Source organism: Pteropus medius, unplaced genomic scaffold (genome assembly GCF_902729225.1).
Source record: "Pteropus medius unplaced genomic scaffold, Ma_sr-lr_union100, whole genome shotgun sequence".
Lineage (NCBI taxonomy): Eukaryota > Metazoa > Chordata > Mammalia > Chiroptera > Pteropodidae > Pteropus > Pteropus medius.
The window spans coordinates 3136593-3152963 of NW_024356397.1; the positions used below are offsets into that span (position 1 = coordinate 3136593).

The 16371-nt window shown below is 37.1% G+C and overlaps 1 protein-coding gene across 1 annotated transcript; it reads right to left on the reverse strand.

Annotated features, from left to right (window-relative positions):
• Window positions 1-93: 93 nt before the first annotated feature.
• HIGD1C (HIG1 hypoxia inducible domain family member 1C) lies at window positions 94-15409 on the reverse strand. Its single transcript, XM_039862115.1, is given in 4 exon segments — window positions 94-974; window positions 10268-10402; window positions 15177-15249; window positions 15251-15409. Coding segments are annotated over 4 exon segments (396 nt in total). The 5' UTR covers window positions 15374-15409; the 3' UTR covers window positions 94-909.
• Between the last annotated feature and the right edge of the window lie 962 nt (window positions 15410-16371).

Sequence of the window (16371 nt, forward strand, 5' to 3'; positions counted from 1 at the left end):
TTTTTTTTTTTTTTTTTTTTTTTTTTTTTTTTTTTTTTTTTTTTTTTTTTTTTTTTTTTTTTTTTTTTTTTAGTTTAAACACCCACATGAATTTATTAAATCCAGACTGTGTTATTCTTGTGTTTCCTACCAGATAAGCAATAGCACGTCTGGAGTAAATCTTTTCACTCCCACAATATTGTCATCTGGGGGAAAAGGGATGTTTTTTTAGCAATTACCTTTGTATTCCTAGAAATACTTCCAAGAAATATAAAAATGAATGCACAGATATTTAAATGTTAAACATTTATGTTTGTGGTAAAATAGTCAAGTTTCTGATGAACCAAATTTAAATAACATGACCATTCTCCTGTGATGTAATTGTTGCCCATTCTAAAAAGGAGTTTATGAAAGCCTTGATTACCTTGCCTTATTGGGGGATAATTAAGCAATGAATAGACTGTCACATTTAATATGGATATAGAAAAATTTTCTGTAGCCACTATTAACTCCTAATTTTCAGACTGGTTTGGCATAATATAGGTTATTTTCTGCAACTAACTATAAAATAAACATTTTAAAGTCAAAAGATTGTATCCTAGGTTCTGAAGGATATTGACAAGGATATTTTTAAATTAACTGTGATTGTTGATTTGGCATATTTGACATTGTATAGATTATTTTCTGCCACTAATTACAAGATAAAAATTTGTGAGTCGGAAAACCATGTCCTATGTTCTGAAAGGCATCAGCAAAGATATTTTTCAGTTGACTATGATTGTTGATTTGGAAATTAACTTCTTAAACAATTACTATACAAGGCTATGAGAATTCTGTCTAATACTTCTGCAGTATAATTTGCTACATATTGAAAATTCATTCTTCATAATAGTTTTCAGAAGCCTTCTTGTCTTTTTTTTTTTTGTAGCTTCATTTTTTGGATACACCGAGGAATCGAGGTCTAATGTAATCCTTATACATAGAATAAAGAACACCTAGAAACAAAAAGATATATGTCAATAGTGTATCCATGAGAAACAAACACTGAATTTCTTCTACTTGCATTTTTCCAAAACTAGTCCACAATTTAAAAACAAACAAACACCATTCATCTTATTAATTTTTGGCTTGATTCATACAAGTGGCTCCAGAAAAAAACCAAAAAAGCAAAACTAAGAGCCACTTAAGTTCAGTATAAATCTGAATTTATGATGTTTTTATTGCCACCCTAAAGTCTGAATTTTAAAATATTGGTAAAAATGTTAGGGAAGTGGAAAGATTCAGCTAGATATTAAGATAAAAATAATAGACACCTCAATTTAGCAAACATCTATTCAGTGTCTACTTGTGCTCAGTATCTTGAGGAAAACAGAGGTAAATGGATTTAATCCCTGCTTGTAGGAATTTACAATCTAGTGGGTGAAATAGTTATGAGTTTAGGCAGATGAGAGACATATGTCTTTCCATAAGATAAGGTCTCCTAGGGCCTTACAGAAGGGCAGAAGTAGCCTGAGGAACAGAGGAGCTGCTCCTATGAATTCCAGGGTTATCAGCAAATGTTTACACTCAAAGCAAGGTAAGAAGTCACAGATTTAAACTACAACTCAATCCCTCTCTCAGCTGTATCAATTATCAAAGCATCATCTATCTAGTAGATTGTCTAAACTAAATACTTCAGTTTCCTTCCTTTTTTTTTCCTGACACTGCTTATTAATATCTTCAAAGAACGCACAGAAGGTCAGTAAGTTAGTTCTTATCTCAACATGATAGCAAAGTGAGGCAGATGTCTGTATAATTTTCTAAAGAAATAGTATTATAACTATCGTAGATGCATAAAATTCAAGACAAAAATATTTAAACTTGAATCATTGTGGTATCTACGGAAATAACATTCTCAGATTCAGAGAGAATTATAGGACTTATTTCCCTGAGCCCCTTAGACACTGATAATTCTTACTTCTCGCCTACCTCTTAAATGTTGATGTGCGCTGGAGTTCTGAGTTGTCTCACCTCATTCAAACCTGTTGCTTCACTGGTAAGCAAGTTAGATCTCTAAGTTAGATGTCTTCTGAGTGTGAGACCCATATACATTCCTTGTACCATATATGATATTTTCATGTCCCATAGGTAGTTGGTCTCTAAACTTTTAAATCGTGCATCAGTAAATTCGTTGAGCATGCCCCTCAAGATGTGCATTTATTTAAAAGCAGTATAAATGTATTAGGGTCAGTCTACATAGTAGTAAAGCTTTTTCGTTTTCAAGATAACATTCTGTTCCCACATCCCCATGGATCTCTTTATACTTGTCCTAGGGTATGAGTACTCTAATTTGGAGATACCTGCCATAGGCATCTCAGTCAGTATAATATAAAATTAAGGGTTCTAGGCTCTGGAGTAGATTGCCCAGGTGACTGTGAACAAGTAAGGTATCCTCTCTAAGCCTCAGTTTCCTTATCTGTAAAACAGGTAATAAGGGTACTTACCTCATAGAGTTTTGTTTAATAAAGGCTTATCTGGTCTTTGTTCCTGATATAGATCTTCTAAAATGCTTGGAATTTCCCAAATAATAGGAGTATGTCTAAGAGGTCCTTGGGTCGCACCTGAATTTATGCTAATGAGGTGACTCGTGGTGGGCTCTTAGCTTAAAGATGTGGCTAGTCAGCCAGAAAGACTAACCATATGACCAGAGGGCTCTTTGATCTCCAGAGAGGGGAGTAGGACTGGAGGTTGAATTCAGTCACCTGGGAGGGATGGGGTAGTGATTTAATCAACCATGCCTACATATTGCAGCCCCAATAAAGCTCTGGACATTGAAGCTCAGTGGAGTTTCTTGGTTGGTAAACAGCTATGCTGGGAGGGTGATTGTGTCCTGATCCCATAGGGAGAGGTCATAGAAGCTCTGAGCTTGCGACCCTCCCAGACCTTCCCATCTGTGTTTTTATTTGTCTGGTTCTGATTTGTATATTTTATGATGAAACTGTAAGTATACTGCTTTCCCGAGTGAAATGATCAAACCTGAAGAGGTCTGGGAATGCCCGAATTTGTAGCTAGTTAGAAGTTCAGGTGGCCTGGGAACCCCAAAGGCTGGTGTCTGAAGTAAGGGCAGTCTTTTTGCACACTATGTCCTCAAACATGTGGTATCTGATGTGAGCTCCTGATGGTTAGCATCAGTACTGAATTGTATGGCAGCACACCAAGGGGTTTCAAAATAGGTATTTATTAAGATTAGGTGAGATTTACTACATAAAGCAGTTAGGGTGGCTTGTACACCGTAAGCACTTACTAAGTGTTAGCTATTATTGTTTTGTCCAATATGCACTCATCCTCCCACCAAACCTGTTCTTTCTTCTCTGTTCTTTGTATTAGTGAAAGGCAGACCTTTCATCTGGTTGTCCAAACCAGAAACCTAGAAATTATCCTTGATTCCTCCTGTCTTACTTTTCCCCACTCAGTTGCCGAGTCCTCAATATTTCTAGAATCCATCTCCTCCTATTTCCACTGCCACTGCCTTAATTCAGATCCAATCCATCATTTAATTAACTTCTCTGTCTTTATTTTTTTCTCCTCATCTGCAGATCATCTCTAATCATTTTCTTTTTCCTCAACATTTTTTTCATGGTGAAATATAATATGCATGGAAAATTGTACGTAAAACTTAAATGACCAAATTAACAAGTAGTTGTAGAGTGAAAGCTGTAATTGTGGGTCAAGAAATAGAATACTGCAGGCATCCTAGAAGTCTCCCAGGTTCCCCTTTCTGACCACATACCCCTCCCTTTTCCATAGGTAACCACTGTTCTGAGTTTTATAATAGTGTTCTTCCTTTATAGTATGACCATCTGTTTAGTATTCCTAAACAGTGTCACATTGCCTGTTTCCAATCTTTCTATTAAGCAGCTATCTTTCTAAACTGCCATTCTGTTTCTGTTACTCCCCTGTTTAAAGCTTTTTCTGGCTGACTTCATCTTATCACTTTTCAGCTTGCAACCATAAAAATCTACTGGGGATTTGTTTTATATAATTTAGCTAAGTTTTAGCTGTTTTCTAGAATTCGCTTCTCTGCATAGTTCTGTGTTAGTTTGGCTCAGGAGATGTTTTGCTTGAGACTTGAAGGTGAATGCTGAAGCATCAGCTGTCTTATCTTTTTTTTTTTTTGCACTTGGCGCAGGGCATCTGGCACTGTTACGGCTTGTGCGTGTTGTTTATCTGCAAGTTCACCACACTGTTGTTGGGCAACAGTAAGGTGCGCAGATCTTTCATCTCCTTTTGGATCTCCTCCTCTAGCTTCTCTGGCTCCTTGGCCAAGTGTGCATTAGCTCCGTGACAGAATTGGCTGATTCTCTTATAGGTCACACCGTGAGCAGAGTTGGAGTTAGTCAGAGACTGACTCAAGTTTCAGCTATCCTTGTAGATTCCAGTTTATTCTTTCTTCTCACTTGCTTCCTTGCTAACGTCAGTCCCCAGCCATAGAAATATACGCCTAACATGGACTGTTCAACCAGCTCCCAAAATTGCATAAGGTCAGATCTCTATAATAAATCCCTTTTTATATATCATCTCTGGTGGTATTGTTTCTCTGATTAAACTCTGACTGATACAGAATTTGGTATCGGAAGCTTCCAGAGTTACATAACCACGAAGGTACGTTCCTTTTTTCCCTTTAGTTGGAAGTTTTAATGTCAAAGTAAGGTCTTAATCCTTTCACAGAAATAAGGCAACTTTATGCTGTAAATAGGTTAGAAACATAATCATGAGGATAGGTTCTTAGAATTGGTTCTTGGTTACCTGAAATTGATTCTCTGGTCTGATTAAAGGTATTAATAGCCATTTTTACAGGGATAAAGAGGATGCTAGCAGTCCATGGCATGCAGTAGCAAAACATTTTTTAAAAATTATCACCTGTAGATACCCTTAATCAGGTGCCTATAGGAAGCGAGGCTTTGGGTGATCAAATATTTACTTCCATAGAATGTCTAGTGGAAATAAAGAGTATAAGGTTGATTACTTCTAAGTGTGTTGGAGAACTTGGGAAAACAAAATGATAGGCTCAAGGCTTCTAACTCCTAGCTCAAGGTCTTACGAGGGACCTGAAATCTTTATGGCTTTCCAAAAAGAAAGTCTTAACTCTTGTAGTCATGAGGATGCTATTTTTGAAAAATATACACAGGGGCTAATCCTGTCAGTTGCTAATCACAACACAAATTAAATTCCCAACCTCATAAAATCTCTTATGTTAAAGTTAAGGCATTGCATTGGAAGGAGTGGGACCCTGAAAACTGGGATGAAGACATATGGGCAGATTTCAGTGAAACTGGGTCCTTGACCCCCTTTATTTTACTGAGACTCTTTTGCCAATAGAAACAGTCCTTCCATCGCTGCCTGAGAATGACTGAAACTTGGACCAAAAAATCTCCACTAAATGAAGTTGAAATGCCAGAACTTCCTTGGTCCATACTTCTGTGGTAGAGCAGTGATTTTTCTTTACCGGGACAATTTTGCTCCCCAGGTAAATCTGGCAATGGGTGGAGATATTGGCTGTCACACTGGCCAGGGAGGGGTGGGTACTATTGGCATCTAGTGGGTGGAGGCCAGGGATGCTGCTAAATATCCTATAATGCAAGGACAGCCCTCCACAACAAAGAATAATTCAGTCCAAGTATCAATAGTGCTGAGATTGAGAAACCTTGCCATAGAGGAAGGTATCCAAAGGCTTAGGGAGATTTGAATGTTAGAGTGGGGTTATCCTGCTCACTCACACCCTAGTCCCTTCACCGAGGCTGTGAGAAATACATTTGTGAAGGGAGCCCTGGAATCTTTGAAGAGTTTTATGGTGACTATTTCCTGTAAGCCAGAAATGCCAGTGGGAACTGCGGGGCTCCCTGAATTCAGTGAGAGTGATGGGATTCTGTGGTGGCAGAGGTCAAACAGCAGTATTCAACTGACAAGGAAAGCACAATTACTGTAACTGGCAGCAAATTCAAAGCAGTAATCAGAATAGTCTAAGCCACCAAGATCTTTGGCATTGGCTAATTGATTATGGTGTCCCTAGAGTCGAAAATGGTGGGCAAAATATAAGCAGAAAAACTATAGGTTTGGTGAACTAAACCTTGACTGGAATCATTACAGGGGAGAGCCATGGCCCCTCAACGAATTCCCAGATTTTAGTCAAGTCACAGACCTGAAGTCCCCTGAATGAAGGGAGAGGTCAGATCTCCCTAAAGAAAGGCCCTGTTACATAGCCAAAAGTGTAAATACTATAAATCCTCCTTCTAGCCTTCCCCAAAGGGACCTGTGGCCATTCACCAGGATGCCTGTACACAAGGAAGGGGAAATAGTCACATTTATTAGGAGACTGTTAAATATTGGTTCTGAATTGATACTAATGCCTGGAGAATTAGTGTGGTCTATCAGTCAAAGGAGGAGTTAAAGGAGGTCAGATGGTCAGTGGAGTTTTGCTGAGGGGCCATTCTGCAATTGGCCTGGTGGTCCCTGAACCCACTATATGTTATTTCCTCAGTTCTGGAATAGACATACTCAGCAGCTGTCAGAATCCTCGCATTGGTTCCCTGACCTATGGAGTAAGGGCTATCATGGTAGGGAAAGCCACATGTAAACCACTCCAATTGCCTCTATCTACCAAAATAGTAAACAAAGCAATACTGCATTCTCAGAGGGATTTTAGAGATTAGTGCCATCATCAGGACTTTAAAGATGCCAGGGTGGTGATTCCTACCACATCTCAATTTAATTTGCCTCCGGTCAGAGGACAGATGGATCTTGGAGAATGATAATGGATTTCTATAACATTAATCAGTTGATTACTCTAATTGCAGATGCTATCCAGGTGTGGTTTCATTGCTAGAGCACATTAACACAGACTTGGCTATTTGGTTTGCAGCTATTAATCTGATTGAAAGCATTTTTTTTTTTCTGTAACCCCTTAGTAAGGACCATCAGAACCAGTTTGCTTTCACCTGGCAGGGCCAGTAGTCTACTTTCACTGTCCAGTCTCAGGGCTGTGTGAACTCTCTGCCATAATCTAGTCTGCAGAGACCTTGATTATCACTCCATTCCACAGGACATCATGTTAGACCATTACATTCATCTGATCTGACAATCAAGGGGTAATTGGGTTGCTGCTATGTAATGGTAGGGAAAGGAGGAATGTATCATATCTTTGGGGGCATCTCTTAGTACTCCTATGTCTTGTGATGAAAGACAATGGAAAGCTATACCCAACACAGGCAGGATGGCTAATGACCTGGACTGTTTAGGAATGAAGGTTTGGGTCATCACACCAGTCAAATACCCATGAATAGCCAAGGTGCTTGCTAAAGCCAAAGGGAGTATGAAATGGCTAGTGGAAGAACATAATCTCAGCCATGACCACCTGACCAGTTGCAGAAACAAAGACTGTGATAGGAATATTTTTTCCTTATTTTGATATAAATGCATTTGTGTATACATTAACCAACTTTTTTTCTATTTGCCATTTCCATTTACCTCCCATCCAATACAAGAAGGGTTAGTAGTTAATGTTCTATCTCACTATTTAAGTCACAGGATATTAAAGGAGAATGTGACTCAGCTCAAAGACAAATCATCATCCAAAGAGGGATTTTGTATCTTCTTTTGGGATAGAATGAGCATGGTTTTGTTATCCAAGAGAGAGCCAGTTTTACCACTGTCTTTATTTGAAAGCTAAGTGTATTAAAATAGGTGTATATGGATGCATGCACACCTTCGTCTTCCCAGTTACTTATGTTTGACAGTGAAGAAGGCGGATAGGAAGAAAATTGGTTCATCTGAAATACGGTGTTGGAAGAGAGCTCTACGGAAACCCTGGACCACCAAAAGACAAGTGGGTCCTCAAGCAAATTAAGCCCGAAACATTTCTGGAGGCAAAAATGACAATACCAAAGTTTTCCTATTTCCAGCACATCACGAGAAGGCAGGGTTCTTTGGAAAAGACAATACTACCGTGAAAAATAGAAGGCAGCAGAACAGAGGAAGACTAAATATGAGACGGATTGACTCCATGAAAGAAGCCATAGGCATGAGTGTTCAGGAGCTGAGCAGGGCTGTAGAGGGCAGGACGTTGTGGACATCACTCATTAATAGGGTTGGCAGGAGTCGGAGCCCACTCAGCGGCACGTACACATGTATGGATGCCAGGTTCGCAAGGGGTGGACAGTGATGGATTTGGATTGTGTCAACTGAGCTAAACTGTAACTACATTTTCCAGAATTCCTTTCTTTTTATCCCTTGAGTTATTACCCAGCAGACATTTTACATAAAATTTAGAAGACAGAAGCAAAGCGGCAGCCAATTTTTAAAAAATACATGCAAAGTACTTTTGCAGCATATTTTGGCTTATCTGCTGGCCCAGCTTGTTGGCGTGGGGTAGCAATCAGGAGCACAGCTACTATAGATCCTGCTGAATTTCCTCCTTTACCTTCTCTCACTCCTCGGCCAGGTTCAGGTTTTAGTTCCAGGATAAAGGGCATCAGCTTTTCTATATCACTCCCATGATCCAATTTGGAGACTTAGAGATGGTGAGAAATTCACAAGGGTTCCAGTTCATCCTGTATGTTCCAGCTCATCCTTGCAGATTGAAGATTTTTCTTGTTTCTGCCATGTTACAACTATTTTTTCTTTCTAACTGCTTGCCCTGCCCATTTCAGGCCCCAGCTCCTGTTACATAAACAAGACTTCACAATTATATAAACCCAAATACTTGTAATAAGTCTCTTATTATATATTATTATTAGTTCTACTTCTCTCATCAAACACTGATTGATTCGCTTACCTTACCAAGCTATGTAGAGTTCCACTAACATGCCATGCTTCTGTGCCTTTGTTATTTCCTCTACCTAGAATTCTGATCTTCTCTGCCTAGTCAATTCCTCCACATTCTTGGCTCATCGTCCTTAGAAAAGCCTTCTGTGGACCCTCAGCCCTAATTAAATGCCCCTCCTTTGTGCTTGTGCTTCCACAGCAACCTGTGCTGTTTCTGTCATTGACCTATGACTTTATATTTTCTTCTGTTCTTGGTCTCTCTCCTAAGGAGACTAAACTCTTCTGGGGTAGGGACCGAGTCATCTCTATGTCTCTAGACCAGCTCAGTACTCTGCAAGAAGGAAGTGCTCAATAAATGTTTGCCAAATGATGAGAATGAGGACTAAGTTTGTACTAAAGTTTCTTGCTCAAGACTTGCATGTCACAGCTCATAGTAATAAGATAATTACCATATAACTATGTGCAAGCCCCACACCCATCATTCCATAGTTGCAGTCTCACTCTTAGGTTGATTCTACTCTGCACAGCATGAAGGGGAGCTAAGAACATTGGACTTATCCTCATTAATGTAGATGCCCCCTCGACAATCAGGTAATTTAGGTTCCAAAGTGGACTTCTTAATAGAACTATCTGATTTAGCTGTTGCTATAACCTGAATTAACCAGACAATGTTCTCTGGATTTGGATTTGACTGTGTAAGTATTGCTTAATTATAGACTAATAAAAATAAAGATTTGCCTGTTGCTGAAATTTGGAATAAAAGGGGAACGAGGATATTGAGACTTTTCGGTTCTAAAAATGTTTTCTTCCCAGTTAAATTACTTTAATTATATTTGCTGTTCAAATAGTCTGGTAACTACGCTGCTGTTAGCTGAGCGATCAAGGCTGGGATCTATAACTACTGCTTTTAGTTGAGTTATATAGAGTGCGAACTATTCACTGTTCCTTTCATTAAAGAGGATAACCTAGTTCTCTACTGGATTTTTTAAAATTGAGGTATAATTGACATGTAACATGTAACATATATTAGTTTCAGATGTACAACAAAATTCGATATTTGTTTATATTGTAAAATGATCACCACAATTGAGTCTGGTTGACATCCACCACCATACATAGTTACAGAATGTTTTTCTCTTTTGATGAGAACTTTTAAGGTCTACTCTCTTAGCAGCTTTCAAATACGCAATACAGTATTATTAACTATAGTCACCACGCTTTACATTACATGCCATAACTTATTTATTTTATAACCGGAAGTTTGTACCTTTTGTCTACTGGCTTTTTTTTCCCCCAGTACTTAAAATATTAAGAAATTAAGCCTATAATTGGGCAGCAACCTCAACCAAGAGAAGATTATTGTTTTTCTTACCATTCCTCCTTCATTATATCATCTTGACCCATTACTAATCTTATAATATGAATGGATAAAATAAATAAAAATACTTTCAAAGACAACTGAACACAAGATACAAATTAAGCAAGTTACCTAGAGTCACAGCTCCCACAACGAATCCTTGGGCAGCAACTCTCGTGTGAATAAGATGAATGGACATTTTCTGATCTCTTCTGTACTTTAACTTGTAAAGACCATAGGACACCACAGTCATAAAACCTGCAATACCTGTGAATTAAAAAAGGGGGATTATATAAATAGTAGGCTAGAACACCCATGAGCTTAGAGAGTTGAATAAAAGCTGGTACAAAGGATCAGTACTTGGAAGATAAGCAGACATGACACCAAAGAATACTTTAAAAAGAACCATGCCAGGTTTGATCCACCAAATTTAAAAATGGACCCATAACATTCATGGATTCAATATTCGCAGTTTTGCCTTTCCCCAGAAAAACCTGAACCATATAGTATAGTAATTTGTCTAGTCATTTCTAATTTTCCTGAAGCATGATTTCAAATTGTGCATGCTGCAAGGCTTTTATCTGGGGCAAGTCACTTAGTGAGTGAACCAGTGAAACATCCCAGCATCGATAATAGCTTTTGAGGGTTTGGCTTTACTCCTTTCTACTTGTTACCGAATAAGGAGTAAATCTAGCAAAGTGGTAAAATCGTGAATCTTCTGTAAAAATGAGACATGAAACTTTATTGAAAGATGAAAAGATATGAATATTTGCACAAGAAGTATGTGACTCCAAGAAGAACTGTGATTCTAGAAAACTCTCCAAGCCCTCACGAATATTTTTGTATTTCCTACAGATGTTAAAGGTGATGGGATGACCAAGAGTCTATGCAATTAGCTCTAAAACAGAAATCTGGTCAACTGAATAGGAAAGATTCTGGAAAGAGATTTAAAACACTATGAGAACTTAACCCATGCCAAATCCAAACAACCAAAAGACAGATAAAGGAATAATTATTTAATAAATATCATTAGTACAATTTTTTGGTATAGAGAACTAACTTGGATTTGTATCTCATACCAGACCCTACAAAAAAATTCTAGATGCATTACAATTAAAGGTAAAAATAAAACAAGAATATCAACAACAAAAACTAGAAGAAAATAGAATAGCATGTTTATAACATCTAAAAGAGGGTACGATATCTCAGACAAGAAAAATCTAAAGGACTTCATCACCACCAAACCAGTATTACCAGAAAATGTTAAAAGGACTTCTTTAAGAAGGAGAAGAAAAAAGAAAAAATATGAATAATAAAATGGTAATAACTACATATCTATCAACAACTACTTTCATTGTAAATGGATTAAAATGTCTTTTGCTCCAATCAAAAGACATAGGGTGGCTGCATGGATAAGAAAAGAAGACCCTTACAAATGCTGCCTAGAAGAGACTCATTTCAGATCGAAAGACACATACAGACTGAAAGTAAAGGAAGGGATGAAAAAAGGCATGAAAATGGAAACAAAAAAGTTGGGGTAGCAATATTTAAATCAGACAAAATAGACTTCAAGCCAAAGGCTACGACAAGAGACAAAGGAGGGCCCAATAATTCCACTTCTGGGTATTTATCCGAAGAAACCCAAAACACTAATTTGAATAGACATGTGAATTCATGTATTCATTGCAGCATTATTTACTGTACCAAGATATGGAAGCAACCTAAGTGTCCATCAGTAGAAGTGGTATATGTATAAAATGGAATATTCCTCAGCCATAAAAGAGAATGAAATCTTGCCATCTGCAACAACATGGATGGACCTAGAGGGTATTAAGCTAAGTGATGTAAGTCAGACAGAAAAAGACAAATATCGTATGATTTCACTTATATGTGAAATCTAAACAAAATAAAATAAACAAACTCATAGATTCAGAAAACATTTGGATGGTTGCCACGTGGGAGGTGGGCTAGGGGAGTGGGTGAAAAAGGGAAGGGATTAAGAAGTACAAATTGGTAGTTACGAAATAGTCATGGGATATAAAGTATAGCATAGAGAATATAGTTAATAATATTGAAATAACCGCATGGTGACAAATGGGTACTAGATTTATCAGGGTGATCACTCTGTAAGTCATATAAATGTCTAATCACTATGTTGTACACCTGAAACTAAAATAATATTGTATGTCAACTGCAATTGAAAAATAACTTAAAAATAAGAGGGTAAGGTAGACTTAAAATGATAAGGAAAATACTATATTTTGACATAAGAATAAAGAAAATTTTTGCATAATAAAAGTGTGGGTCTATATTTTGGGTGCTATCCTTTACCCTGTTGACCTATGCATCTAGCCTCCATCTATAACACACTGTTGTGACTACTGTAGCTAAACGGTAAGCCTTAATATCAGCTAGTGTGATGCCTCCCACGTAAAAAAAAAAAAGACCATTTTAACCATTCTAGGACTTGTGCCTTTCCCTATAAATTTAGAATAAACTTGCCTATGTCTATAAAAATCCTTGCTGGGGTTTTAATGAGAATTATGTTAAACCTATAGATCAATTTGGGGAGAATTGATTCCTTTACTACATTGAGTCTTCCAATCTGTGAACACAATAGTCTCTACGTTTATTTAGGTACTTGATTTCTTTCATTAGCATTTTGTAATTTTCAGCTTACAGATTCTGTACATATTTCCTTAAGCTTACACCTAAGTATTTTTCTTTGGCATGATTATAAATGGTGGTATGTTTTTAATTTCAGTTTCCATGTGTTTGTTAGTATATAGAAATGCAATTGATATTTATATACGATAGCAAGTTTTGATTAACTGTTGGCATATGTATGTCTCTATAGGTGGATGAAGTTATATTTATTCTTTATGATCCATTTCATAAGTGGTAATAGCAATCAGTAAATAATAGCATATATGTATATTTTACAGGCTGATTAGCAATAAATGAAACTGAAGTAAAACTGACGTAGATATAAAAATAGCAAAAACAACAAAACGATGGTAGGCACATTGAGAAACAGATACAATGCTGAAAGCTCTGTAAGTTTAGCTAAATCTTTCTGGAAAGAACTCTAGAAATATATAAAAAGTGACATTAAACTGAAAGTACTTCGTGCCCCGGAAATTCTAATTGGGGGAACATACTCCAAGGAAATAAGCAAAAGAAAAATTGATACAAAAACTAAAAACAAGTCAAATGGCCCAAACGGAGGAAAAACTGTCATAGCTATAAAAAATTACAATTATAGGAAGTACTAATACACAGAAATGTACATAAGAAATGTTAAATAAAAGAAGCAAAAACAAATAATCTAGTAACACAGTTTAAATATACATAATGTATGCACAGACCTTAATAGTGATCATGAGACAATTTTAAACAAAATATGATGGAAGTTATTTAAGATAACAAAAATGTTGTGTAAGTTATTTACACAAGACGCTCTATCCTACAGCAGTAAATACACAGATATTGTTAAAATAACAATAGCTAAACAAACTATTTAATACTTATATATATATATATATACCCAAATTTTATCATTATTTTTCTAGCAAAAACTTAGTTCTCTTTCCTTATCAAATCAAGGTTCTGTTCTTACTTAAATTGGTTTTGTTTCTTTTAGAGATCAAAGTCAGGACCTTTACTGTTTTCCACATTGTGTCTCTGCAGTTTGTATATAATTGAATTTAGCTGGAAACACTTTTATTTTTACTTTAATTACCCTAAATGTCTCTGGCAAACTAATTTAATTTACAACAGGTACAGTGATTAATCTCTGTTCATTATCATGATCTGGTCAAGTGACATCAAGTTCTTGAATTGTTTTTCTAGCTAAAAATGCTAAAGAAGGGAATAAATCACTATAAAATTGTTTGCTTCCATTTCCTGTGGGTGCTGTTACAACTCTTAGTCAAATTAAATGAAATTTCTAAACGGATTATTACTATAAAGTACAATTTTGATTCTTGGTGACATGTGAATAATGACACGAAGTTGCTAGATTTGCAGTGACACTTAATGAAAACATATGAGTTATACTTACTTAGAAGGTTTAATGGAATTAAGCACAAACATGCACATCTGATTTAAATCAGTTATTTTAATAGTTTCTGGACAAAATTAACATAAGGAAAGAGGCATGGCTGAAGTTAGACAATAATAATGCTTGGGGCAGCTGAAGTAATAAAATAGAAAAGAGAGATTTTAAAAACATAATATTGGTGCTCAGATTTGTGTTTTCTAAGCCCAAATTTTGGTACTTGTTGAAAATGAAAATACTAAATGTGTTGGGAAAAGATTAAGAGGCTAAGACTCCAGTCTAATTATAATACCCCTTCTTTAACCGAGAGATTACTTAACCATCAACTTCGACATCTGGAACACATCAGGAAGCCAGGAAAAAGGGCCACTGAGCATAAGCACTACAAAGCTCATGCTCTCAAGTGTACAGGTAGGCCCATTTCTCCAGAGCTGCTTATTCTGAATCGACTCAGTTCTTTTAAGCTTGGGTATCTAGCTTCTAGTGCCAGAGAACTTTAGAAGCAGGTTTTTTTGGTGGTACCTGAAAATAATGGAAGACATAGAAAAATCTATAAACATCAGACACAAGAACTTAAAGGTTGGAGTTACTTAGAGGACAAAGAGACATATACATCTCCATAGTCCCTAATAGACTTTCAGTTGGCTGATGATGATCCTGAGTCATCACAGAAAAGTTAAAGTCCACTCAATCAATTTCATTTAGATGGGCTGGGAACAGCCAATTTTAGGTAGACCTCAAATGGAGATAGATTAAATAGAATAAAATTTGATGCTTCATAATAATAATAGCTAATAGTTGTTGGGGATTTATCATATACTAGAAACTGTTCTGAAAGTTTAACTCATGCTTAGAGGCGGGTAACTTCAATTATCTGAGATATTCAATTATACAAAAGATTTCAGTCTTTAAAGACACTGGGTAAAGCTTTAACCTGTTATTACAAACATTTTTCCAGTACCCGGTCAAGGCTGTACTTACCTACCGGAACAAAGGGGGAGTCTCTAGATTTCCTGATAAGTCGGGACAATTGGCCTTCATCCTCATCTGCTGACCCACTGGTTATCTGAAGACATTTTTCTCTCTAGTAACAGTAAGAGATAAATGTGGTTGCTGTGAATCATTAAAAAGAATCCATTTACCCTCAATGTACTCTTGATTACGTGTTCTGTTTTCATTCGCTCGACACGTCTGTCTGCTCAATTGAAATAAACAGTCGCCTTTCACCCTTTTCATTATGGGATCCTTTCATTGTGTTTGGAGGGTGGTAAAAGAAAAATATATAAAGAGAGGTAATGATAATCAGATTCCATGAATACAGAGTGAAAACAGAGGTCATAATTGTATCTTTCATCTCTTTTCACGGCTCGGCATTTGAGATCATTGGGAACCTCAGAATTTCTTCCACCAACAGCAAGGAACGGTTTCTTTTACACAATATCATTTTAAAAAATGATGGCAGTAACAACATAAGCAAAAATAACATCCGGATTTACGGGTGATGGGAGAATGATTATTCCAATTCTGCAGAAAGTGTGGGCATTATGAGGTCATTGATATTTACCAAGCACCTACCATGTGCCTGGTGCTATGCTAGACAATGGAAATAATTTTCCTTGTCTACACGAGATTAATGAGGAAACTTGCAAGAGCAACTATAATCACCATCAACATGAGTTAGCAGCACCTCAGACTGTTAGCCGTGCAACTCACTATTGTCACCTCAAAATTCAAATAGGATAGCTTCATCCTATGAATCAGCTTTCATCAGAAAATGTAACCCGCTAAAGTGGCAGATGCACAATACCTTTGGCGTACCCCACCACCTGATGGCCGTTTCCTGGTGTTCCTTGAGCAGACAGCGGTAGATCAGGACAGGCTTTGTAAGGCTGGGACACATTTAAGCTCAATTTTCAACTGATTGATAGATAATGGGAAAGCCCAGAAACTCTCCTCCCCCAAGGGGAGTGGCCAAAGTTTCCACAGCCCCTGCTGGAAACAGTAGCACCTGGGTCTGAAACATTAGGCTGTCCAAAGACAACATGAAGGAAACTTTAAGGCATTTGAAAAAGATGCCATTACTTAATTCTGCCTTCTCAAGGTTGCTCCCAAGTTCCCTCCGTGTCTGTGAGCGCCGCTATCCGACTGCAGGTTCTCAAATCTAGAGGAAAGTGTG